This window comes from Oncorhynchus tshawytscha, linkage group LG06, assembly GCF_018296145.1.
Source record: "Oncorhynchus tshawytscha isolate Ot180627B linkage group LG06, Otsh_v2.0, whole genome shotgun sequence".
Classification (NCBI taxonomy): Eukaryota; Metazoa; Chordata; class Actinopteri; order Salmoniformes; family Salmonidae; genus Oncorhynchus; species Oncorhynchus tshawytscha.
The window spans coordinates 70,481,182-70,508,659 of record NC_056434.1 but is presented as its reverse complement, the minus strand read 5'-3'; the positions used below and the strand labels follow the sequence as shown (position 1 = coordinate 70,508,659).

Sequence of the window (27,478 nt, the reverse complement as noted above, 5' to 3'; positions counted from 1 at the left end):
GTGTTATAACCTCTCCCTCCAGGTGATGTGGGTGGGTAATAACTGTGTTATAACCTCTCCCTCCAGGTGATGTGGGTGTGTAATAACTGCCGTAAGCAGCAGGAGATCCTCACTAAGCCAGGGGAGTGGTTCTCAGGTCCAGGGAAGCCAGGTCTAGGCTCAGGCATCAGTGACCCGGCCATGTGTGGCCTGAACCCCGGTGACAAGAAGCTCCGTTCCCACTTCCAAGTCCCCCTGGGGCCCCTCGACCCCAATCACCCCGGTGACCCAGGACTGGCACCCGGAATGGACCCCCGCTCACGTAGCGAGCCGCCGTAAGCCCTGGCCATGAACACACAAATGGTTGACCTGTAACCTCTACACTGCTCCTTAGTGACTGCTGCCTTATGTACATAGTCATTGAACACTGGTCACTTTAATAATGTTTACATACTTCATATGTACACTAAGAATAGAAGAAAATTAAGAACAACAGTTTGTTTGATGACACAGACTGACCAGGTGAATCCAGGTGAAAGCTATGATCCCATATTGATGTCACTTGTTAAATGACATCAATGACTTCAATCAGTGTAAATAAAGGGGAGGAGACGGGTTAAAGAAGGATTTTTAACCCTTGAGACAATTTGAGACATGGATTGTGGATGTGTGCCATTCAGAGGGTGAATGGACAAGACAAAATATTCAAGTGCCTTTGAACAGGAGATAGTAGTAGGTGCCAGACACACCGTTTTTTGTCAAGAACTGCAACGCTGCTGGGTTTTTCACACTCAACAGTTTCCCGTGTGTATCAAGAATGGTCCACCACCCAAAGGACATCCAGCCAACTTAACACAACTGTGGGAAGCTTTGGAGTCAACATGGGCCAGCATCCCTGTGGAACGCTTTCAACACCTTGTAGAGGTCATGCCCCAAACTCAACATTAGGAAGGTGTTCTTAAACTCAGTTTACTCCTCAGTGTACATATATACTGTATTCTAGTCAAGGCATCATCCTATTTAACTACTACTGTACACACCTGTTTTATATTCATATACTGTCCATACACAACATCATATACAATACTTGGAAAGTATTCAGACCCCTTCACTTTTTCCACATTTTGTTACATAACAGCCTTATTCTAAAATTGATTCAATTGTTTCCTCCCCCTCATCAATCTACACACAATAGCCCATAATGACAAAGCAAAAACAGGTTTTTAGAAATGTTTGAAAATGTATCACATTTATATAAGTATTCAGACCTTTTACTCAGTACTTTGTTGAAGCACCTTTGGCAGTGACTACAGCCTCAAGCCTTCCTGGGTATGACGCTACAAGCTTGGCACACCTGTATTTGGGGAGTTTCTCCCATTCTTCTCTGCAGATCCTCTCAAGCTCTGTCAGGTTGGATGAGGACCGTCGCTGCACAGCTATTTCAGGTCTCTCCAGAGATGTTAACCTCTCTGGTAGCGTCCCACCTCAACAACAGCCAGAGACGTTGAAGGGTGCCAAATTCAAAACAACAGAAATACAACAATTAAAATTCCTCAAACATACAAGCATTATCCACCATTTTAAAGATAAACTTATTGTAAATCCAACCACAGTGTCCGATTTCAAAAAGGCTTTACTGCGAAACGGCTTTACTGCGAAACGGCTTCACCATGCGATTATGTTAGGTCAGCACCTAGTCACAGAAAACCATAGAGCCATTTTTCCAGCCAAAGAGAGGAGTCACAAAAAGCAGAAAGAGATAAAAATTAATCACTAACCTTTGAAGATCTTCATCTGGTGGCACTCCCAGGTCTCCATGTTAGACAATAAATGTTTGTTTTGTTCGATAATGTCCCTCGAGTCCAGACGAAAAGGCGCATGGCTGAGGAATGGAAATTTCCACTGGCCACTGATTGAAAGTGCTGTATCTCCCTCATTTTTCAGAGTAAAAGCCTGAAACAATGCCTAAAGACTGGCCACATGTAGAGGAAGCCATAGAGACCGTGAACTGGGTCCTACGTCTTTGTATGATAGGCTTTCAATGGAAAAACAGCCTTTCAATATAATAGTACTTCCTGGTTGGATTTTCTTCGGGTTTTCGCCTGCCATATCAGTTCTGTTATACTCACAGACATTATTTTAACAGTTTTGGAAACTTTAGAGTGTTTTCTATCCAAATCTATTATATTATATGCATTATTATATGCATATCCTATCTTCTGGGCCTGAGTAGCAGGCAGTTTAATTTGGGCACACTTTTCATCCATAATTCCGAATGCTGCCCCCTATGTTAAATTGGGTTCAAGTCCGGGGTCTGGCTGGGCCACTCAATGACATTAACTTGTCCCTAAGACACTCCTGCGTTGTCTTTGCTGTGTACTAGAGGTCGACCGATTAATCGGGTTTGCCGATTAATTAGGGCTGATTTCAAGTTTTCATAACAATCGGTAATCAGCCTTTTTGGACGTCGATTATGGCCGATTACATTGCAATCCACGAGGAGACTGCGTGGCAGGCTGATCACCTGTTACGTGAGTGCACTATCAAAAGGACCTTGTGGCTGCAAGGAGCCAAGGTAGTTTCTAGCTAGCATTAAACTTATCTTATAAAAAACAATCAATCTTCACATAATCACTAATTAACTACACATGGTTGATGATATTACTAGGTTAGCTAGCTTGTTCTGCGTTGCATATAATCAATGCGGTGTCTGTTAATTGTTCTTTGAATCACAGCCTACTTCAACTTCGCCAAACGGGTGATGAATTAATAAAAGCACATTCGCGAAAAAAAGCACAATCGTTGCACAAAATGTACTTAACCATGAACATCAATACTTTTCTTAAAATCAATACACAAATACATATTTTTTTTAACCTGCATATGTAGTTAATAGAAATTCATGTTAGCAGGCAGTATTAACTAGGGAAATTGTGTCATTTCTCTTGCGTTCAGTGCAAGCAGAGTCAGGGTACATGCAGCAGTTTGGGCTGCCTGGCTCGTTTCGAACTGTGTGAAGATAATTTCTTCCTAACAAAGACCGTAATTAATATGCCAGAATTTTACATAATTATGACACAACATTGAAGGTTGTGCAATGTAATAGCAATATCTAGAATTAGGGTTGCCACTCGTTCTATAAAATATGGAACAGTTCCAAATTTCACTGAAAGAATAAGCGTTTTGAAATGAGAGTTTCCGTATTTGACCATATTAATGACCAAAGGCTCGTATTTCTGTGTGTTTATTATAATTTAAGTATATGATTTGATAGAGCAGTGATCGGCAGCAGCAGGCTCGTAAGCATTCATTCAAACAGCACTTTACTGCATTTGCCAGCAGCTCAATCATTGAAGCACAGTGCTGTTTATGACTTCAAGCCTATCAACTGCCGAGATTAGGCTGGCAATACTAAACTGCCTATAAGAACATCCAATAGTCAAATGTATATGAAATACAAATGGTATCGTGAAAATAGTCCTAAAATTCCTATAAAAACTACAACGTAAAAAGTCTTAACTGGGAATATTGAAGACTCATGTTAAAAGGAACCACCAGCTTTCATATGTTCTCATGTTCTGAGCAAGGAATTTAAACGTTAGCTTTTTTACATGACACATATTGCACTTTTACTTTCTTCTCTAACATTGTGTTTTTGCATTATTTAAACAAAATTAAACATGTTTCATTATTTATTTGAGACTAAAATGATTTTATTTATGTATTATATTAAGTTAAAATAAAAGTGTTCATTGTTCATTCGGTATTGTTGTAATTGTCATTATTACAAATATATATATTTAAACATGGTCCGATTAATCGGTATCGGCTTTTTGTGGTCCTGCAATAATCGGTATCGGCGTTGAAAAATCATGATCGGTCGACCCCTACTGTGTACTTAGTGTTGTTGTCCTATTGGAAGGTGAACCTTCACCCCAGGTCCTGAGCGCTCATCAAGGATCTTTCTGTACTTGGCTCATTTTTCCCTCGATCCTGACTAGTCTCCCAGTCCCTGCCTCTGAAAAACATCCCCACAGCATGATGCTGCCACCACCATGCTTCACCGTAGGGATGGTGCCAGGTTTTCTCCACACGGGGCGCTTGGCATTCAGGCAAAAGAGTGCAATCTTGGTTTCATCAGACCTGAGAATCTTGTTACTTATGGTCCGTCCTTTAGATGCCTCTTAGCAAACTCCAAGTGGGCCGTTGTGCCTTTTACTAAGGAGTGGCTTCCGTCTGGCAACTATACCATAATGGACTGATTGGTGGTGCTGCAGAGATGGTTGTCCTTTTGGAAGATCCTCCCATCCCTGGAGCTCTGTCAGAGTCACCTCCCTGACCAAGGCCCTTCTCCCCCGATTGCTCAGTTCGACCGGGCGGCCAGCTCTAGGAAGAGTCTTGGTGGTTCTAAACTTCTTCGATTTCAGAATGATGGAGGCCACTGTGTTCTTGGGGACCTTCAAAGCTGCAGAAATGTTTTGGTACCCAGCCCCAGATCTGTGCCTCGACACATTCCTGTATCGGAGCTCTATGGACAATTCCTTGACCTAATGGCTTGGTTTTGTTCTGACATACACTGTCAACTGTGGGACCTTATATAGACAGGTGTGTGCCTTTCCAAATCATTTCCAATTAATTGAATTTACCACAAGTGGACTCCAATCATGTTGTAAAAACATCTCATGGATGATTAATGGAAACAGGATGCACCTGAGCTCAATTTTGTGTCTCATAGAAAAGGGTCTGGATACTTATGTAAATAAGGTATTTCTGTATTTTATTTGTAATAAATTTGCAACATTTCTAAAGACCTGTTTTCGCTTTGTCATTATGAGGTGTTGTGTGTAGATTGATACAAATAATTTAATCAATTTTAGAATAAGGCTGCACTTTAATAAAATGTGGAAAAAGTCAAGGGGCCAGAATATTTTCCGAATACAGTGTATATATTTATATTCCAGACTCTGGCATTGCTCGTTCTGAAATTCATTTATTTTTATTTTGGGGATTTGTGTGTATTGTTAGGTATTACTACACTGTTGGAGCTAGAAACATAAGCATTTCACTGCACCTGCGATAACATTTGCAATATGTGTATACTCAACCAATACAATTTTATTTTAACCTACTTAAACCTTACTCTAAACTGACAAACACCTAATCCGTTCTCTCTCTCGCTCTCGTTCTCTCTCCTTCACCCACCAGGAGAAAGCCGGGCGATCAGAACATTAAAGGTCGAGGTGAGCGTCACCCCAGACTCCATACCCAGGTGTCAGTGGACCGGGACCAATGGGAGCGGGACCGGAGGGAGGGCCGGCGGCTGACTAAGGGTCGCTCTCTGGAACATGATCCTGTGGGGGTCCCCCGATGGACAGAGGAGGGCTACCACATAGACCCCCACGCCCCCCGACATTTATCCCAGCCCCAGCCAGGGGAGCCACTGGGGGGCAGGCACCCTCTACAGCCCCAGGGGCGAGGCAGGGGGGTTGGGATGGGGATTGGGTTTGAGAGTGTTGGGGGCATTGGGGGCCAGCCCGAGGCTATGCTGGGCCAGAGGACGGTGGTGGGGGGCACTAGGGGGCCACAGGGCCTCGGCCCTCCACAGCTCCAGCCCCCAGAACTCAGGGAGCCCCCTGGGACAGCCCCAGGCCCCGGTCAGGATCCCCTCCTGCGCCGGTCCAAACGGGACAAGGCTGAGAGCATGCTGCGCAATGATTCGCTCAGCTCGGACCAGTCAGAGTCTCTGCGGCCGCCCCCGCCACGGCCGTACAAGTCAAAACGTGGCGGTGCCGGGAAGAGACAGACATCTGTCAGCAGCTCAGAGGAAGAGGGAGGGACCACGCCGGAGTATAGCAGCTGTGAGGACGCCGAGATTGAGAGTGTCAGCGAGAGAGGTGGGAGAGGTAAGAGGAGAGGTGAGAGAGGCTCCAGAGTCCAAGTTTCCCATAGACACAGATCTAGGTTCAGCTTAACCTCGCCAAATCTTAACCATAACCATAAAGGGCCACAATGCAACACTAACTTCAGATCAGCTGCTAGGGCCAGCTTCCTCCCACTCTGGGAAAGAGCTTACCGATACTGTATGCATCCCACACTGCAGTGAAAGAGGTACGAGTGTGTAGTAAGACTGTGCACTCTCTCGTTTAGAAGACATGCTGGGCACAATTTAGGGCTCTGTGAGAAAGTGTGTGTGCTCACCTTTTAACACACTCACACACTCACACAGGTGATTGCAAATAGTAGTGACTAGTGAGCTGCTCAGTCTCAGTCTGCTTTCTTCATTGTAACATTCCGAACTCGAGGTCACATTCTACTTTATTACAGGTAAGTAATCATAGGCTGTTCTTATGAGATTATTAGATGAAAGATGGTGGTATTTGACAAATTGTCTCTTAATGTGGAAGAATGTTCTTGGAGTCTATATATTCATGTATTGTGTACATATAATGTAATCATTGTACCTGATCTCAGATCGTTTTCTCCTGAGCAAACATGTTCAGTCAAATTATTCAGCGGATATGGTTTGGCTGTTGAGTGTGTGTGTGTGTGTGTGTGTGTGTGTGTGTGTGTGTGTGTGTGTGTGTGTGTGTGTGTGTGTGTGTGTGTGTGTGTGTGTGTGTGTGTGTGTGTGTGTGTGTGTGTGTGCACGTGCTTGTGTGCGTGCACTTTTGTGTATATGATATTCCGGCTGTGGCTTGGCCTGAGGGTTTCAGGATAGGTTTACCCTGCCCTGACCCCATGTGACCCTGACTGACAGAGCTAGGACACAGACTGCAGCCCTGGAGCCATTGAAACAAACACTCGATGCCTCTGTAACATCGTCTCAGCTATGTGACTACTAATTTTAGTTTTGACCATGCCCCTGTACCTAGCCTTGTCCTAGCTATTTACCTTAGCATGTCCTACAGTACTAACTATAGGCCTAGACAGTCAGACTCGGTTATCCTGTATGTTTAGGATCCACTGAATGTGCAAAACATTAAGGAACGCCTGCTCTTTCCATGACAGACTGACCAGGTGAATCCAGGTAAAAGCTATGATCCTTTATTGTTCTCACTTGTTAAATCCACTTCGATCAGTGTAGATGAAGGGGAGGAGACGGGTTAAAGAAGGATTTTTAAGCCTTTAGACAATCGAGACATGGACAGTGTATGTGTGCCTTTCAGAGGGTGAATGGGCAAGACTAAATATTTAACTGTTCTTCCAGGTTTTCTCAATATCTTTTTGTGATTTCTGAGGCCAAAAATGCTTGATTTTGCGGTAGATTTTCTGAAATTGTGCGATACATTTTGAGATGGTTTCATTTCATATAAAGCAATAAAGTCATATGTGCTCAGTTTTAGGACGATTTTAAGCAGAATACATCAAACAAAAACAATAAGAAACATCTAAAGTGCTCAATTGTGTTTATTGAACAAACAGCTGTCATAATCCACTCACACCTCTCCTCTCCATCAGGCTTGGGGCTTGCTATCAACCCAAGATGCACCTCCCATTCAATTCAAGGGGCCTTATTGGCATTCGAAACATGTGTTAACATTGCCAAAGCAAGTGAGGTAGATAATATACAAAAGTGAAATAAACTAACAGTAAACATTACACATTCCCTCTCTCTCTCTCTCTCTCTCAAAAAAAATGATTCAAAGCTGATCAATCGCTTTCAATTTGAGGATCGATATTTTGAATAAGTTGTCATCAAAATACTTGAGATTGTGATTTTTTTCTGAAAGGGTCATAAGGGAGATAAAGAACAGAAAACGAGCATTGTGGTTGATATGTACTATTCCATTTTTTTTTACATCCAGAAATATTGTGTTTTCGTGATCCGTATGAAGTTTGACAGAGGGTTTAAAACGGCAAAGCTGACAAATTGTACTCAGTGCTTTGAGCAGCGCTCTCTATAGACGGACTGGGGAGAGCAGAGTGCCCACCACCCTACTAAAGCCAAGGTTAGACTGGGGAGAGCAGAGTGCCCACCACCCTACTAAAGCCAAGGTTAGACTGGGGAGAGCAGAGTGCCCACCACCCTACTAAAGCCAAGGTTAGACTGGGGAGAGCAGAGTGCTCACCACCCTACTAAAGCCAAGGTTAGACTGGGGAGAGCAGAGTGCCGACCACCCTACTAAAGCCAAGGTTAGACTGGGGAGAGCAGAGTGCCGACCACCCTACTAAAGCCAAGGTTAGACTGGGGAGAGCAGAGTGCCCACCACCCTACTAAAGCCAAGGTTAGACTGGGGAGAGCAGAGTGCCCACCACCCTACTAAAGCCAAGGTTAGACTGGGGAGAGCAGAGTGCCCACCACCCTACTAAAGCCAAGGTTAGACTGGGGAGAGCAGAGTGCCCACCACCCTACTAAAGCCAAGGTTAGACTGGGGAGAGCAGAGTGCCCACCACCCTACTAAAGCCAAGGTTAGACTGGGGAGAGCAGAGTGCCCACCACCCTACTAAAGCCAAGGTTAGACTGGGGAGAGCAGAGTGCCCACCACCCTACTAAAGCCAAGGTTAGACTGGGGAGAGCAGAGTGCTCACCACCCTACTAAAGCCAAGGTTAGACTGGGGAGAGCAGAGTGCCGACCACCCTACTAAAGCCAAGGTTAGACTGGGGAGAGCAGAGTGCCGACCACCCTACTAAAGCCAAGGTTAGACTGGGGAGAGCAGAGTGCCCACCACCCTACTAAAGCCAAGGTTAGACTGGGGAGAGTAGAGTGCCCACCACCCTACTAAAGCCAAGGTTAGACTGGGGAGAGCAGAGTGCCAACCACCCTACTAAAGCCAAGGTTAGACTGGGGAGAGCAGAGTGCTCACCACCCTACTAAAGCCAAGGTTAGACTGGGGAGAGCATAGTGCCGACCACCCTACTAAAGCCAAGGTTAGACTGGGGAGAGCAGAGTGCCGACCACCCTACTAAAGCCAAGGTTAGACTAGGGAGAGCAGAGTGCCCACCACCCTACTAAAGCCAAGGTTAGACTGGGGAGAGCAGAGTGCCGACCACCCTACTAAAGCCAAAGTTAGACTGGGGAGAGCAGAGTGCCAACCACCCTACTAAAGCCAAGGTTAGACTGGGGAGAGCAGAGTGCTCACCACCCTACTAAAGCCAAGGTTAGACTGGGGAGAGCAGAGTGCCGACCACCCTACTAAAGCCAAGGTTAGACTGGGGAGAGCAGAGTGCTCACCACCCTACTAAAGCCAAGGTTAGACTGGGGAGAGCAGAGTGCCGACCACCCTACTAAAGCCAAGGTTAGACTGGGGAGAGCAGAGTGCCAACCACCCTACTAAAGCCAAGGTTAGACTAGGGAGAGCAGAGTGCCCACCACCCTACTAAAGCCAAGGTTAGACTGGGGAGAGCAGAGTGCCAACCACCCTACTAAAGCCAAGGTTAGACTGGGGAGAGCAGAGTGCTCACCACCCTACTAAAGCCAAGGTTAGACTGGGGAGAGCAGAGTGCCGACCACCCTACTAAAGCCAAGGTTAGACTGGGGAGAGCAGAGTGCCCACCACCCTACTAAAGCCAAGGTTAGACTGGGGAGAGCAGAGTGCCCACCACCCTACCAAAGCCAAGGTTAGACTGGGGAGAGCAGAGTGCCGACCACCCTACTAAAGCCAAGGTTAGACTGGGGAGAGCAGAGTGCTCCACCACCCTACTAAAGCCAAGGTTAGACTGGGGAGAGCAGAGTGCCGACCACCCTACTAAAGCCAAGGTTAGACTGGGGAGAGCAGAGTGCCACCACCCTACTAAAGCCAAGGTTAGACTGGGGAGAGCAGAGTGCCAACCACCCTACTAAAGCCAAGGTTAGACTAGGGAGAGCAGAGTGCCCACCACCCTACTAAAGCCAAGGTTAGACTGGGGAGAGCAGAGTGCCAACCACCCTACTAAAGCCAAGGTTAGACTGGGGAGAGCAGAGTGCTCACCACCCTACTAAAGCCAAGGTTAGACTGGGGAGAGCAGAGTGCCGACCACCCTACTAAAGCCAAGGTTAGACTGGGGAGAGCAGAGTGCCCACCACCCTACTAAAGCCAAGGTTAGACTGGGGAGAGCAGAGTGCCCACCACCCTACCAAAGCCAAGGTTAGACTGGGGAGAGCAGAGTGCCGACCACCCTACTAAAGCCAAGGTTAGACTGGGGAGAGCAGAGTGCCAACCACCCTACTAAAGCCAAGGTTAGACTAGGGAGAGCAGAGTGCCCACCACCCTACTAAAGCCAAGGTTAGACTGGGGAGAGCAGAGTGCCAACCACCCTACTAAAGCCAAGGTTAGACTGGGGAGAGCAGAGTGCTCACCACCCTACTAAAGCCAAGGTTAGACTGGGGAGAGCAGAGTGCCGACCACCCTACTAAAGCCAAGGTTAGACTGGGGAGAGCAGAGTGCCCACCACCCTACTAAAGCCAAGGTTAGACTGGGGAGAGCAGAGTGCCCACCACCCTACCAAAGCCAAGGTTAGACTGGGGAGAGCAGAGTGCCGACCACCCTACTAAAGCCAAGGTTAGACTGGGGAGAGCAGAGTGCCGACCACCCTACTAAAGCCAAGGTTAGACTGGGGAGAACAGAGTGCCGACCACCCTACTAAAGCCAAGGTTAGACTGGGGAGAGCAGAGTGCCCACCACCCTACTAAAGCCAAGGTTAGACTGGGGAGAGCAGAGTGCCCACCACATTACTAAAGCCAAGGTTAGACTGGGGAGAGCAGAGTGCCACCACCCTACTAAAGCCAAGGTTAGACTGGGGAGAGCAGAGTGCCCACCACCCTACTAAAGCCAAGGTTAGACTGGGGAGAGCAGAGTGCCCACCACCCTACTAAAGCCAAGGTTAGACTGGGGAGAGCAGAGTGCCAACCACCCTACTAAAGCCAAGGTTAGACTGGGGAGAGCAGAGTGCCCACCACCCTACTAAAGCCAAGGTTAGACTGGGGAGAGCAGAGTGCCCACCACCCTACTAAAGCCAAGGTTAGACTGGGGAGAGCAGAGTGCCCACCACCCTACTAAAGCCAAGGTTAGACTGGGGAGAGCAGAGTGCCGACCACCCTCTTCCCTGCTACCGCTTCAGTCATGGTGGTCTTCCGCTGTTGTGGGAACTGTTCTGACATTCTCATGTGCTTTGCAGATTCCAAATTACTGTTGATTGTCGACTTTCTATAGTTTCCAAAAACATTTGGAAAGTGTATTGCACGGTCGTTAGCTGTTTTTGTTGGCAAATGAGATTGATTTCTGTTCATTGTAGTGCCTGTCTTCCATCAACAATCACCCATCATCTTCGCACATGGATACGCTGACAGGCCAGGGGGGGGTGTTGTTGACGTGTGGTTGGATTGGGCCATTTTCCACGGTAACAGTGCAGTAATTGGTCAAAATTATGAACCCGCTTTTATTTGGAACTTTTTATGCGCTAAAAGTGCAGGGATTTGTCAAAATTGCGAGCTCTCACATAATATGCGCGGATTGGTTGATTTTGCACTGAATTATGCGATCGCGGAATCCTGGAGGGACTGATTTAAGTGCCTTTGAACGGGGTATGGTAGTAGGAGGTACCAGGCACACCGGTTTGGGTCAAGAACTGCAACACAACTGGATTTTGATGCTCAACCGTTTCCGTCTGTATCAAGAATGGTCCACCAGCGAAATGACATCCAGCCAACTTGACGAAACAATGAGAAGCATTGGAGGCAACATGGGCCAGCATCCCTGTGGAACACTTTCGACACCTTGTAGAGTCCATGCCCCGACTAATTGAGGCCGCTCTGAGGGCAAAGGGGGAGGTGGTCCTCAATATTAGGAAGGTGTTCTTAATTTTTGTTAACTCTGTAGATACATCACATTTTCTAGAAGGAGAAGGTAGATAGTTTTGGTCATGTAGTGTATGTGGACACCTGCTCGTCGAACATCTCAGTCCAAAATCATGGGCATTAACATGGAGTTGGTCCCCCTTTTGCAGCTATAACAGCCTCTACTCTTCTGGGCTTTCCACTAGATGTTGGAACATTGCAGGGGGACTTGCTTCCATTCAGCCACAATAGCATTAGTGAGGTCAGGCACAGATTTTGGACGATTAGGCCTGGCTTACAGTCGGTGTTCCAATTAATCTCAAAGGTGTTCAATGGAGTTGAGGTCAGGGCTCTATGCAGGCCAGTCAAGTTCTTCCACACCGTTCTCAATAACCATTTGTGTATGAACCTCGCTTGTGTACGGTGGCATTGTCATGCTGAAACAGGAAAGGGCCTTTCCCAAACTGTTGCCACAAAGTTGGAAGCACAGAATCGTCTGGAATGTCATTGTATGCTGTAGAGTTAAGATTTCCCTTCACTGGAGCTAAAGGGCCTAGCACAAACTATGAAAACAGCCCCAGACCATTATTCCTCCTCCACCAAACTTCACAGTTGGTACTATGCTTTCGGGCAGGTAGCGTTCTCCTTGCTTCCACCAAACCCAGATTTGTCCGTCGGACTGCCAGACGGTGAAGCGTGATTCACCACTCTAGAGAATGTGTTTCTATGGCTCCAGATTCCAATGGCGGCAAGCTTTACACTACTCTAGCTGACTCTTTGCATTGCGTATGGTGATCTTAGGCTTGTGTGAGTCTGCTTGGCCATGGAAACCTCAACGACCAGTTCTTGTGCTGACATTGCTTCCAGAGGCAGATCGGAACTTGGTAGTGAATGTTGCAACCGAGGACAGATACATTTTACACGCTACGCTCTTCAGCACTCGGTGGTCCTGTGAGCAGTTGAGCCGTCGTTGCTCCTAGACGTTTCCACTTCACAATAACAACACTTATAGTTGACCGGGGCAGCACTAGCAGTGCAGAAATTTGACAAAGTCACTTGTTAAAAGTCACTGAGCTCTTCAGTAAGGCCATTCTATTGCCAATGTTTGTCTATGGAGTTTGCATGGTTTGGTGCTTGATTTTATACACCTGTCAGCAACAGGTGTGGCTGAAATAGACGAATCCACTAATTTGAAGTGGTGTCCACATACTTTTGAATATATAGTCTACTACTGTATACACGGCACTGTGAAGAATAGGCTTCAGTCCGCTTTAACTTCATGCCATTTGTTCCACATGCCAACCTAGATTGAAACCAGACAAAGCTCTCTAATGACTAATAGATCATTTGAGAGAGGAAGAGGAGATTTGTCAAAACTAGTTATAAACATACCAGTGCAGTAGCGAGCCATGTTTCCTTTTTTAGCTCGGGGTAAGATGCTTGAGTTGGCACAGGAGGAGTGTTCAGGCATTTAAATCATTCTGTGACTGCATGTGCACACATTTTTAGTTTGTAGGTGCGTCACGGCGTACGTAAGTACAACAGTAGTGAGGTCGTATATTTCCTTCCTTTAACTAGACTTTCGAGTGAAAGTTTGCTCAACAACCATGAAAAGCTCAACAAACATACATCACGTGTAGACTCTCTTTCTCAATCTCTAAGAGGAGTAGGTCGTCAAGTCCTGGGTGATTCTGGTGAAGTGAAGCTAGATATTCAATAAACTCTGTCCTGCTTCTGTAAACAGAGTTGATATAAAGGTGGTCCAGATCAGGTCTGTTGTGTATAGTGGTAGTTGAGCTGGTATGTGCACTGTATACACTGTGTGTGTGTGTGTGTGTGTGTGTGTGTGTGTGTGTGTGTGTGTGTGTGTGTGTGTGTGTGTGTGTGTGTGTGTGTGTGTGTGTGTGTGTGTGTGTGTGTGTGTTGTGTGTGTGTTACGTCTCCTTCTGTCTTCTTCTCCTGTTTGAGTTGATCTCTTCTCTCATTTAGGGGACTGGGAGTGCTACCCGCTGGACCCCACTGTGTGGCATGTAAGTGACCGAATCTATTGTTCTATCTGTTGAAGTGAGTGTGTGTTTGTGTCTGTCTATTTTCTTTTTTTACAATGTGTGTCTTTATATGTAGTGTGTGTGGAGACAGATAGAGACAAAGAGAGAGAGAGAGGGAAAGAGGGGGTAATGTGTTTGCTCCCAGGCTGCTGATTGAATCAGTGTATTGTTCACAGCATCCGGTGACATGGCAGCCATCCAAAGAGGGTGACCATCTAATTGGCCGAATCACCCTGAGCAAGAGGAGTGCTATGCCCAAAGAGGCCGGAGCACCGCTGGGGCTGAAGGTCAGAGCTCACACCAGACACAACCACACTGTGGCTAGACTGTTTTTTTGTGTGTGTGTGTGTGTGTGTGTGTGTGTGTGTGTGTGTGTGTGTGTGTGTGTGTGTGTGTGTGTGTGTGTGTGTGTGTGTGTGTACATGACTATGTGTGTGTGTTTGTGTGTGTTCTCTCAGGTGGTTGGGGGAAGGGTCACAGAGGCGGGCAGACTGGGAGCCTTCATCACTGTAGTCAAGAAGGGCAGTCTGGCCGACATCGTGGGACACCTTCGAGCAGGTATGCACAGAGGGTATGTGTGTGGTGTGTGTGTCAGTGGAGGCTTGTGGGAGGAGCTATAGAAGGATGGACTCATTGTAATGGCTAGAATGGTACAAATTCAAACATGTGGTTTCCATGTGCTTGATGTGTTCAATACGGTTCCATTTATTTCATTCCATTCCAGCCATTACAATGAGCCCGTCCTCCTAAAGCTCACCCCACCAGCCTCCTCTGATGTGTGTAAGTGTGAGTACACGCGTGTGTATGTGTGTAGGTTTTGAAGAATGACAGGTCATTGTGTATTTTCAGGGGATGAGGTTCTGCAGTGGAACGGCAAGATGTTGCCAGGAGCAACCCAGAAAGAAGTTTATAATATCATTCTCAATTCCCAAGCAGAACCTCAAGTGGAACTAGTGGTGTCCCGGCCCATTGGGTAAGTCAGAAATAAGAGACTTACCTTTGATGAAAAGACAGTGTACCCTGATAGATACTCTCTGATCAAGTCTCTGTATATTTAGTACTGGTGAGATAATGCTTAGGTTAGTCCATTGCCAATTTAGTTCCCCCCCTTTCTTTCCAAGTTGTATGTTCATACACTTCCCCTCATGGGAAGTTCCCCTCACCCCTCATGGTGTAACAATTGGGGTGGAAACTCGCTTCAGGGTTTTTCTTTATTTTTAATATTTTCTATATTGTAGAATAATTGCGAAGACATCAAAACGATGAATCATGTTGTAACTAAAAAAAAGTGTTAAACAAACTAAAATGTATTTTAAAGTAGCCACCCTTTGCCTTGATGACAGCTTTGCACTGTCTTGGCATTCTCTCTTGAGTTGGTGTCCTAACTTTTGACTGGTACTGTACATTTGGTTTTTATTTTGAACAGTTGTCTCTTTCTGACTTGTCTTGCTCCTTCCTAAAAAAAAATATTTATTTCCAAACACTTGCGAAGGGTGTATAAAGTCTATCAGTAAGTAAAGCTACAGTATTAGAGTCCCCTTCCAAACCAAATGACCCAAGCCCCCCACCCCACACCCTGTGACCATAGAGCTGAAGAATGCCCAAATTAGTAGATGCAATAATGGATTGTAAAAATGTTTAATGGGTTGTAACATTTTTGTTTATTTATCCTAGTCCTTTTGCATTTACCCTACTCTTCCCTTCTGTTTTTACCTACCAATATGTTGCAGTCAAGGCAACGCTTAACAATGGTGTCTGTGGACTTGTGTTATACTGTCCTGTCAGATTGTAGTGTGACTTTGACTGATATGTCTCTTTGGTTGTTTACAGTGATATCCCAAGAATCCCAGACACGTCCCACCCTCCATTAGAATCTAGTAGGTATCTCCTCTGGTCTCTCTCTCTCTCCCTCTTTCTCTCCCCCTTTCTCTCTGTCTCTCTCTCTGTCTCTCTCTCTGTCTCTCTCTCTCTCTCTCTCTTTATCTCTCTGTCTCTCTGCATCTCAGTTTCTTTTCAAACCTAGTTGTTAGGGGTTTAACTGGGCGAGATGCGTCTTGTCTTATTTCTGCCCTCACAGCAGGTTCCAGTTCATTTGAGTCCCAGAAGATGGAGCGGCCATCTATATCGGTCATGTCCCCCACCAGTCCCAGTACACTTAGAGACCACCCACAGCTAATGCCTGGACAGCTTGCAGTGAGTATACACCAACAGGTGTGTGTGTGTGTGTGTGTGTGTGTGTGTGTGTGTGTGTGTGTGTGTGTGTGTGTGTGTGTGTGTGTGTGTGTGTGTGTGTGTGTGTGTGTGTGTGTGTGTGTGTGTGTGTGTGTGTGTGTGTACGCACCAAACATTTGGGATTATTATGTATTTGTATGTGATAGTAATCTGGTTTATGGTGATCATTTCCATTGTGTGTGTGTGTGTGTGTGTGTGTGTGTGTGTGTGTGTGTGTGTGTGTGTGTGTGTGTGTGTGTGTGTGTGTGTGTGTGTGTGTGTGTGTGTGTGTGTGTTTGTGTATGTGTTTGTGTGTGTGTTTTCAGGTACTGCCCGGACGACTTTTAGTGAGTCCATACCAAAGGATTGTCATGTATTATGTCATGTATCATCAGTGCAGATATTTGGGGTTGTGTTATATTTAAGCAATAAGGCCCGAGGGGGTGTGGTATACGGCCAATATACCACAGCTAAGGGCTGTATCCAGGCACTCCGCATTACGTCGTTGTAAGAGGCATTTAATTCCTATATGTTCATTTACCAATTCAATTATAACAAAGCAAAACACTTTGTCTGTTTCTAAGAATTTGTAAGATTCTTATTTGCATAAAATAGACAAGGATCAGTCTCAAAATTAATCAATTAGCATTTAACATAGGTTGAGGATTCCCTTTGCTTACTTTAGGCACACACATACATTCCTTCTTCCACAATGGTTATCATTTTCAATTACTCCTTATCCATGCTACATAACCTCTTTCTTATGAACTAACATTATTAATCAGATATAGTAAAACAGGGAAGAATTTAATTAGTTGTAGTTAAAGGTATATATTGTTTAGTCATTATTCATAAAATTCATAACAGTCGTATATAAGAACAGCCCTTAGCCGTGGTATATTGGCCATATACCACAATCTCCCGAGGTGCCTTATTGCTATTATAAACTGGTTACCAATATAATTAGAGCAGTAAAAATGTATGTTTTGTCATATTCGTGGTATACGGTCTGATACACCATGGCTGTCAGCCAATAAGCATTCAGGGCTCGAACCACCCAGTTTATAATTGTATATAGTCTGTAGCCTACATCATGCCTTTTAAGATGGGACTTTAAGATTGGCTCCTTCTGATCATGTATGTGTGTGTATCCATGTGTCTGTTCAGGTCAAGCTGTGGTATGATAAGGTGGGACACCAGCTGATTGTGAACGTGGTACAGGCTACAGAGCTGCCTCCCCGCCCAGATGGGCGTCCCAGAAACCCCTACGTCAAAATGTACTTCCTGCCAGACCGAAGGTACGTTAACAAGGTCTATCACTGACAGACTTTCACATAAGAGTCTGTAGACAGGAAGAAACCAACAACAAATGTTAACGTGTGTGTGTGCATTCTTGAGGGATCCTGCAAGTAAGCATTTCGTTGCACCGTTTATACCTGCTGTAAACTGTGTACGTGACAAAAAATTGCTCATTTGATTTGATTTGGTGTGTGTGTGTGCACAGCGATAAGAGCAAGCGGAGGACTAAGACAGTGAAGAAGAGTGGAGAGCCAAAGTGGAACCAGACGTTTGTGTACTCCCACATCCACCGCAGAGACTTTCGCCAACACATGCTAGAGCTGACCATGTGGGACCAGCCTCGCTTACCTGACGAGAATAGCATGTTCATGGGAGAGGTAGACACACACACACACAGACACACAGATACACAGACACACACAAGAATCAAATTAAATATTATTGGTTACATAGACATATTTAGCAGATGTAGCGAAATGCTTGTGTTCCTAGCTCCAACAGTGCAGTAATATCTAACAATTCACAACAATACACACACATCTAAAAGTAAAATAAAGGATTTAAGAAATATATATATATTAGGATGAGCAATGCCGAAATGGTATTGACTAAAATACAGTAGAATACAGTTACAGTGCATTCAGAAATGATTCAGACCCCTTGACTTTTTCAACATTTTGTTACGTTACAGCCTTATTCTGAAATGAATTAAATAGTTTTTTCCCCCTCATCAATCTACACACAATAGCCCATAATGACAAAGCAAAAACAGGTTTTTAGAAATGTACATAAGTATTCAGAACCTTTACTCAGTACTTTGTTGAAGCACCTTTGGCAGCGATTACAGCATAGAGTCTTCTTGGGTATAACTCTACAAGCCTGGCACACCTGTATTTGGGGAGTTTCTCCCATTATTTTCTGCAGATCCTTTCATGCTCTGTCACGTTGGATGGTGCCTATTGGCAAACTCCAAGCGGGCTGTCATGTGCCTTTTACTGAAAGGCACATTGTACTGGCTTCCATCTGGCCACTCTATCATGAAGGCCTGATTGGTGGAGTACTGCAGAGATGGTTGTCCTTCTAGAAGGTTCTCCCATCTCCACAGATAAACTATGGAGCTCTGTCAGAGTGATCATCGGGTTCTTGGTCACCTCCCTGACAAAGCTCTTCTTCCCCGATTGCTCAGTTTGGCCAGGCAGCCAGCTCTAGGAAGAGTCTTGGTGGTTCCAAACTTCTTCCATTTAAAAATGATGTAATGCAACACAATGTGGAAGAATTCAAGGGGTCTGAATACTTTCTGAATGCACTGTGCATTTGAAACGTGTAAAGCATTATGTAAACATTATTAAAGTGTCTAGTGTTCCATTATTAAAGTGACCAGTGATTCTATGTCTATGTACATAGGGCAGCAGCCTAAGGTGCAGGGTTGACTAACCAAGTGGTAACCGGCTAGTGATGGCTAATTAACGGTCTGATGGCCTTGAGATGGAAGTTGTTTTTCAGTCTCTCAGTCCCCGCTTTGATGCACCTGTACTGACCTCGCCTTCTGGATGATAGCGGGATGAACAGGCCGTGGCTCGGGTCGTTGATGTCCTTGATGATCTTTCTTTCTGGCCTTCCTGTGACATCAGGTGCTGTAGGTGTCCAGGAGGGCAGGCAGTGTGCCCCCAGTGATTTTTTTGGGCAGACCGTACCACCCTCTGGAGAGCCTAGTAGTTGCGTGTGGTGCAGTTGCCGAACCGACAGGATGCTTTCAATTGTGCATCTAGGAGTGCATGAATTGCTGTCATTGGCCTTGTGTGTAACTGATTGATCTTGTTTATATTGGTTACGTATGTCTAGATCCTAATAGAGCTGGAGACAGCCCCGTTGGATGACAAGCCTCACTGGTACAAGCTGCAGACCCACGACGTGTCGTCTATCCCCCTGCCCTGGCCATCCCCTTACATGCCCCGCAGAAACACAGACACACCCAGCAAGAAGCTGCAGCGTAAGTCACAGACGGGTGATTGTCCGATGTGTGTTCACAATACATCTGTTTGTAATCTATGTGGTCTACTTACCCTAGTGTGTGTGTGTTGTGTGTGTGTGTGTGTGTGTGTGTGTGTGTGTGTGTGTGTGTGTGTGTGTGTGTGTGTGTGTGTGTGTGTGTGTGTGTGTGTGTGTGTGTGTGTGTGTGTGTGTGTGTGTTTGTGTTTGATATTACTGTATATAAATGTAGTTTGTGTGTGCAACAGGAGGTTGGTGGCACCTTAATTGAGGAGGATGGGCTCGTGGTAATGGCTGGAGCGGAATTAGAGGAATGGTATCAAATATGCCATTTCATTTGCTCTGTTCCGCCCGTTATTATGAGCCGTTCTCCCCTCAGCAGCCTTCTGTGGTGTGTGTGTTTGTGTCGGCATGCATGTCTATATCAATGTGGTCTGCTTACCCCATTCCTTCTGTCTGTGCCTGTGTTTTCCATGTGTGCCAACCATTGTGCAGGTTCTCAGCGTGTTAAAGAGCCTGAATACGATGACACTGGACCTATGTCTAAAGGTGGGTGGGGCCATGGGCATGCTGTCTTACTGAGAGACACATTCCATCAACATTCTACAACTTAATATTTGGTTCTGTTGTCGTCAGGACACAGGGCCTCAGAAAACGACCCTGCTGTATTTGTGTGTGTGTGTGTGTGTGTGTGTGTGCGTGCGTGCGCACTCATGTTAAAGCAGGGACAGTGGGTAACTTTGAGTTCAAACTGGCATGAGTAGTTTGTTTTAGTATTGTCATAGATCTGAGGGCTGCAATTGGCAGGTTGGCATTTATTGTCATAAATCTTGCCCTGGAGGCAGTTCTGCAGAGTGGTCACTAGCTGGCAAAGCCACAAAGTCATAAAATCTGATTTTAAACTTAACCCTAAACTTAATCACACTGCTAACCCTAACATTAAATTAAGACAAAAAAAATAAAAAGTTTTACGATATAGACCATTTCAAAAATCTCTCAGTTCTGCCTCGAGGGCAAGATTCATGACAATAAATGTCAACTTGCCTGCAATTGCGCCAGTTTGGGACAATATATCGTATGTATGTTTGCTGTTATGAACACAGCTTCTCTCCCCCTGTGGGTGTGTGTGTAGCTGCCGAGAGGGGATCGCGGGAGAGGGGGAGGCAGCAAAAGGATCCCCACGCCACCACTCTGGAGGTGCCAGAGCAGAAGAGGACACCCCAGCATCGCTCTCGATCTGTCTCTCCTCACAGAGAGGAACAGGGCAGGGGGCGATCACGACCCGCCAATGTCCCCACCCAGAGGTGAGAGGAGAGGAGAGGGGGAGAAGGGGTGTTGATGAAGAAAAGGGTGAGGAGAGGAAAGGGAGGAGAACTTGAAGGACCACTTTTTGTTTTGCCGTTTCCGTGACCCAGAACAAGTAGCGCTGAGAATATTGCTTTTACTATTATCATAGCCAACTTGTACAGTGTTACCACAGCTAAAAGCCTTGTTCTCCCCCTTATCTCTTTCCATCTCTCTCCCTGTCCCATATCTCCGTATCTCGCCCCTCTGTATCAGGAGTTTGGATGATGAGATCCACCATAGTAGGAGGTCTCGTTCTCCCACCCGCTACTACGACTCTACCAGAGGACACTACCAGGAGCAGGACTATGTAGATGACAGGTGTGTGTGTGTGTACAATCAGTTGGCCATGGATTCCCTCTCCCTGCCATCTCTTTCAGTTCAGACAGTACCTTCGGTTTAATTTCTTCCTTTGTGTTCTTCTTTCTGTGATTCGGCACAATGAATTGTGGGGACTATGTTTGGATATGGCTGGCCACTTGTTTGTTTGGTCTCTGTTGTTTGTTGATTAAGACTCGATTAAGTTATTGCCATGAGACAAGAGTTGCTGTCATCGGAGTAGGTAGAAGTTTCCCCTAACCACTGATACAGGGTCAGATTTGTTCATCCCCTGTAATGGTTAGGGTTGGGAAATTGGGTAGAGTCATCTGATAGATCTATGGTTAGGGCTAACTTCTACCTCTCCCATTGTTCTCCGCTGGCTCAGCTTTGTATCTCTGTTCTTTCTCTGTCCTCTGGTTTGGCTTCGTTGTTTACTTCCTCATGTGTCATCCATCCCCATGGTAACTACAGTGAGGTCATCCTGATCCACCAGTCAATGCGAGGCAAAAGTGCAGAATGCCTACACACTGAAAGGTAAACAGGTGTCATCACATGTTTTATTTGATATTGAAATATTATTATTAGTAGTGGTAGTATTAGATATGGTCATCATCCTCATTCGCACTATCCTTATCAGCCTTTATCCTTAGCCTTTTTATACATGAATATTGGAGCTGCATAAAGATGGATGTATATTTCCTGATGACTTCACTCAATCTCCTAAATGCGTCATCATGTGTGTGAGAGAGTGATGGATCTTTCAGTGTGTCCATCCTGTCCCGTGTGACAGTGACGCAACACATACCCACCCAGACATCAACACTGGGACTGTCCACCACTGACCGCACATAGCCTCTGTTGACCCTGGCCAATGCCTGAGGGGCTGCTAGTTATTCAGAGTTAGCGTCATGTAGCTATTCTGGTCCATTCATAGCCGAATTAATGTTCCTCCAACATTAGAGGCCACTTTAGTTCAGCGCGTTACTGGAAGGCAGGTAGTCTAGCGGTTAAGAGCGTTGGGCCAGTAACCCAAAGGTTGCTGGTTTGGAACCGACTAGGCAAAACATTTGTCGATGTGCCCTTAAAGCAAGGCACTTAACCCTAATCGCTGCTGTAAGTCGCTCTGGATAAGAGTGTCTGTAAAAATGTAAAAGATCCAGTATATTCGACCAAGGTGCAATACTGTCCCAGTGAGCCCACCCACATAGGTAAGTGGTAAAGTATGGCTGGTAGAGGCTGGAAAAGCCTGACATACATGCACTCCGCTGGCATGCTGCTCTCCTGTCTTTCTTTAGTAGTATTTTAGGAACCATGTTTACATTCTGTTAATCCATCTTCCTCCTTCCCCGTTTTCTATCTACGTCTCCTGCATGCACACATACGTCACACGACTCACCCCGGGGGCTCTCCTAGACACAGTACCACACTACCCCCTAAGATGCCTCTCTTAGTCAATGGCATCCACAAGGACATGTACAGGTACGTGGAAGAAGAAGAGAGCGAGGTTGTGTTAGAAAATGGCTCCCCTCCCAACTTTGTACCACCGTCAATGTTGATGCTTCTGTAGTTTTATGTTCAGGAGTTAACATCCCTTGAGTTGACCTCGTATAACTACATCATATGCACCCGACTGTATCCTGGTCTTACTGATGTTTATCTTCCGGATTTTTTGGGATGAATTCCATCAATTGACTTGGGGCAAGTATTGAAAGTAGTCCAGTTTGCACTCCAAAAACAGTTCTCTTGCCCATGTGAGTATTGTCCATAGTTGTCGACTACCACATCCTTTCCCACTCTTGGCCTCTGTTTGTTTGATGTTAAGTTGTTTTTTGCTGTCTGTTTATTGCATGCTTTTTTAAATGTTACTCTTTTCGTTGTCTTGAGTAAAGTTCCACACTGCCTGCATGTCTAAAGACTGGCTCGATGGTGCGTTCCAGTGTTGTCACGGCAATACGCAGCTCTTTCACACAACGCGTTCTCAGGTTTACAGACGAGATCACCGTTAGGTAAGACACACACACCTTCAGCCCTCAGTGACCTCCTCATACCATGTTCACAAACTCTTCTGACAACCGGAGAACAGGTCTCCATGACAACCTGGCTATCTCACGACCTGACAATGTCTTCAGTGTTGGGGAAGCTACTCTGAAAATATATTTTACCAAGCTACCAGTTACTTCTCACTTTAAAAGTGAAGCTACACTAAAGCTACCCTTATGAAAAATATAGTTTACTTAACTTAACTACTTTTTTATAGTAACTTAACTACGAAACAGTATCATATTTAAATCTGAAATGTCATGGACTAAAAACGATGTTTCAAGTGAGAATTTGGCAGGTCTGATGCTAACAAACAAAAAGGTATTCTTGTCTACCACCCATATTTTATTTTTGCAAAAAAAGTAGTGTGTACTTCCAGTAGTTAGCTACACCACTACATGGTAATAAAGTATTTAACTACTGAAAACACTACCAAGATTGGAAGTTAGTTCAAATACAATTGTCAATTCAGTTAAATTACTACTTCAAATACATATAGTTCACTACTCCCCAACACTGAATGACTTGGATTGACTCCAATCAATCATCGAATCACTTAAAACAACGTTCAGACTAGCATGTCCTTTATGATTTAAGTACCTAACATCTCTTTCCTGTCCATGTTCCTCTTCTTTGTTCTGTGTCCACTCCTCTCCACCCCTACATTGGATGGCATGTTATTGAGCTAGTGATCTACATACCTCTCTGGACAGGGTTAAGACTAGGAGTGCTAGCACCAACTGTCTGAACCCAGAAAGGAACCATAGTGTTCCTTCACCAGATCCCCAAAGGTACCAGCCCACTGACCTGTACACTGCCTGCATCCAGCCTCAGACAATCTACCACGTTTGTGTGTGTGTGTGTGTGTGTGTGTGTGTGTGTGTGTGTGTGTGTGTGTGTGTGTGTGTGTGTGTGTGTGTGTGTGTGTGTGTGTGTGTGTGTGTGAGTGTGTGGGGAGACAGTGTGTGTGGGGACAGTGTGTGTGGGGACAGTGTGGTGGATGTAGTTTTAAGTACACCCTTAAGGTTTGTGTAAAAGGATATAGTACTAGTGCAAGTATCTGTAGTAATCCATTCTCTTTGTGGATCTGCTGGAGTGACTGTTTGTACATAGCTACTTTATGAGATGTCTTAAAGAGAGGTTCCTTTTTTGTGGGAGTAGTCTGAAATTATCTGTGCATTTGTGGTAACAGCCTTAAACTGAGACTCAGAGATATGATAGACCCATGAACTCGATGCAGCCCCTATGGGAGTGCAGTTGATCCATGATGCATGTGTTTCTCTGTGTGTCCACCGGGGGTGCTGCTGGGTCTCAGCTGCTCCCAGTCTCTACCCCGCAGACGCCCCGCCAGCCCCAGGATTCTAATCCAACACGCCTCCCCAGAAGACGACAGGTATCCCTTCCCCACTGCTCCCACCCCAACCCCCCTGTTAGCAGCTGACCCCAACCCCAACCCTAACCCCCACACCTGTACTAAACCCAAATGCAAACACTGATAATTAGCTAACTTCTAAACATAAACGTACCACAATCAATCATTTTTCTCTATGGGACTATGTACAGTGTCTTTTGGCATAGTATGGACTAGTTTCTTGTGTTTGTTCTTTATAATCCCTGTGGCTTGTAGTTTTTATTCTAGAATCTAACAGTCTGTAGGTTGTGTTCCACAATCCAGATTGTATTCTAGCCTTCTAGAAGCCTCTATCTTCTCCTTATCTTCTCCTTTAGAATCGCTGAGCTTTGATAAGGATTTCAGATTTTTTTTTTTCAGGATTTTTATGTGTCTACTGCATTGCCAACTGAGCTTTTATCATTGTCAATAATGTGTGTCTTTCATATTCATAACAAATTCAACATAATTCAGGATTAAAGTTGAGTTTATATCTATGTAAGTGGTGCGTGTGTGTGCGTGTGTGCGTGTGTGCTTTTGTGTGTGTCTGTGTGTCTGTGTTTCTCATCATGTCATCTCATCACCTTCGTGTTTGTGGTGTGTATGAAGCAAATGGATGATGGAACCTCTAGTACCTAGACAGGAGACAGTTAACCACCTCAGTGCAAAGAAGAGGTACACACACACACACACACACATTACTTGTACAATGAATACGTGTGTGACTCTTCTTTATGATCATTGTTCCGTACTCCATATTCCATTGATGTGTATTGAGAACTTAATCAAATCAATCGCCTAACTGGCTTGTCTTCTGGTAGAGCATAGGGCTAGACGTTTCATGACGAATAGAAAATCAGACTTCTCTCACTTACCCCAGCTGTTTACCCCTGTCCCATACTCTCTCCGTTTATTTATTCATCCCTTCATCCGTTTCTTTCTGTTTTCCACTCATCTCCCATCTCCCAGGCAAACTCGGAGCCTGGACTCATCCACCTGTCACACTCTGGGCAAGAAGCTCCCTGACAACGACAGGTAAGGGGGCCAACCATAACATATACCCTGATTTTTGTTTATCAACATCATCACTTCCGGCCCAATCCTCAAACTTTCATAAAATCTCCCATTCACATCAGCACAGAATTGAAATTAAAGTTTGAGTCGAGCATGTGAATCTCATTGCGAGATTCATCCTGCCATCATAGTCTGTCCCCTCCCACAAATTCCCAGTCTAGGATGAAGTTCACTTTAGACACTGATCTAAGATCAGTTTTCCCCCACAATAATTGAGGTTAGGATTTGTTTGGGGTAAACTGATCCTAAATCTGCACCTATATGGTGACTTTTACCTCTAGTGGGGATCCCCCTATTTGCTGTCCACCAGTTCATCCACATTACCACAATTTTAAACGCTGATTTCAGAATAATCTATCAGATTAAGTCACGTACACATGTACTGTACTGGGCTGCAGTGCAGTACAGCGGTTAGCATGGGGATGCTAACATAATCATGAAAGCATGGGTCAGGATTCGCTGAGATGGAGGCAAGATGAGCTTGCGTTTGTAATTGGCAGTTCAGTATCAAGGTGGGGTCTTTCCTAATATGGAATCGGGTAGTTTGACCTGCACCTTTAACAATGTTTTCTTCTGAGATGTCTCTCACACTGTGTATGCTGATTTCAATATGTTTGACAAAGCTCCTTCTTTTCTTTTCATCATTTTTCCTTTTTTTCCTCTTTTCCTCTATTCTGTTATTTTCTTAAATTTTTGCATGCTGCGACTTTGTGCACACGGTGTGTATGGTGTGTGTGTTGGGGCCCCCAGAATGAAGCCCACCTCCATCCTGAGGGGGTCCCGAGGACGGCCCCCTCCCCTGCGGCCTCTCGGTAAGGGGACCCTCCGAGAGTTGGCCCCGGGCTCACCCCATCCATACAGGTGCTGACCTCTGACCTCTCACCTCAGTCCCCTTGGAGGAGCGGCCTGAGAGAGAAAGAGCTGTTGCCTTCCTCCTCCATAATTCCACTGCCTATAATGCACTATTTATTTGATTTTGTACCCCAGCCTTGGGCCTGTGTGTGTGTGTGTGTGTGTGTGTGTGTGTGTGTGTGTGTGTGTGTGTGTGTGTGTGTGTGTGTGTGTGTGTGTGTGTGTGTGTGTGTGCGTTTGCGTGTGTGTTTGTGCGTTTGTGTGTATGTGTTTGTGTGTAAGTGTACACTGAGTGTACAAAACATTAAGAACATAACATAGACTGACAAGATGAATCCAGGTGAAAGCTGTGATCCCTTATTGATGTCACTTATTAAATCGACTTCAATCAATGTAGATGAAGGGGAGGAGACAGGTTAAAGAAGGATTTTTAAACCTTGAGACAATTGCGACATGGATTGTGTGTGCCACTCAGAGGGTGACGGATGGGGTGAAGACAAAAGCGGGTGAAGACAAAAGGGGAAGGGTGGGTTGCCACTCAATATTAGTAAGGTGTCCTTAATGTTTTGTACACTCAATAATGCTAATTGTCTGTTTTTCTTGGTCTAAATGTGTCAAGTTGTTTTTGCTACAAGACCTCACACCAGCCACACTGAGACGCATATTGCGCGTAGTACACTTCCCCTCACTTTCCTACCAAGCTTGACTCTGTCTCGTGCTCTTCTTAGATCCTATGTGTCAAAACTCTGTCTAACAGTGAACCTAGTAGTGGGTGCATTCTCTCATCCTCTCTCTCGTTCCATCTCTCTCTCTATCTCTCTCTCAGGGGCCACCTCCAAGGTGGCGCGTCTCTGTCCTCCTCAGTGATGTCCTCGTCAGCAGCTCGCAGGGTCAGACAACTCCCACAGGTCCCAGACAAGAGCAGCAGCCCCGTAGAGCAAGGTGTGTGTGGCTTTCTTGACTTGATTTTGTCTGTAAACCTGAGTGAGTGAGTGAGTGAGTGAGTGAGTGAGTGAGTGAGTGAGTGAGTGAGTGAGTGGTGATTAATTAAATGTGGGTGTGCGGTGATTAATTGTGGGTGTATATATTTTTGCTGATTCCTCCCTGTATGTATGTGTGTGTGTGTGTGTGTGTGTGTGTGTGTGTGTGTGTGTGTGTGTGTGTGTGTGTGTGTGTGT

At 45.4% G+C, this 27,478-nt stretch overlaps 1 protein-coding gene across 7 annotated transcripts in view; it reads left to right on the top strand.

The window, feature by feature from the left end:
• LOC112253532 (regulating synaptic membrane exocytosis protein 3-like) overlaps positions 1–27,478 on the top strand; it is a 65,695-nt gene that overhangs the window by 26,397 nt on the left and 11,820 nt on the right. For 2 of the 7 annotated variants that reach the window (XM_042323577.1, XM_042323576.1), the window contains exons 5-21: positions 67–314; positions 5,185–5,894; positions 13,722–13,762; positions 13,957–14,067; positions 14,239–14,338; positions 14,630–14,753; positions 15,273–15,290; positions 15,611–15,657; positions 15,849–15,973; positions 16,318–16,338; positions 17,159–17,289; positions 17,496–17,667; positions 19,133–19,280; positions 19,775–19,828; positions 20,412–20,583; positions 20,840–20,944; positions 27,127–27,242. In XM_042323577.1, the coding sequence (XP_042179511.1) occupies positions 67–314; positions 5,185–5,894; positions 13,722–13,762; positions 13,957–14,067; positions 14,239–14,338; positions 14,630–14,753; positions 15,273–15,290; positions 15,611–15,657; positions 15,849–15,973; positions 16,318–16,338; positions 17,159–17,289; positions 17,496–17,667; positions 19,133–19,280; positions 19,775–19,828; positions 20,412–20,583; positions 20,840–20,944; positions 27,127–27,242 (2,443 nt within the window). The other 5 variants (XM_042323574.1, XM_042323573.1, XM_042323575.1 and 2 more) reach the window with 5 other exon arrangements.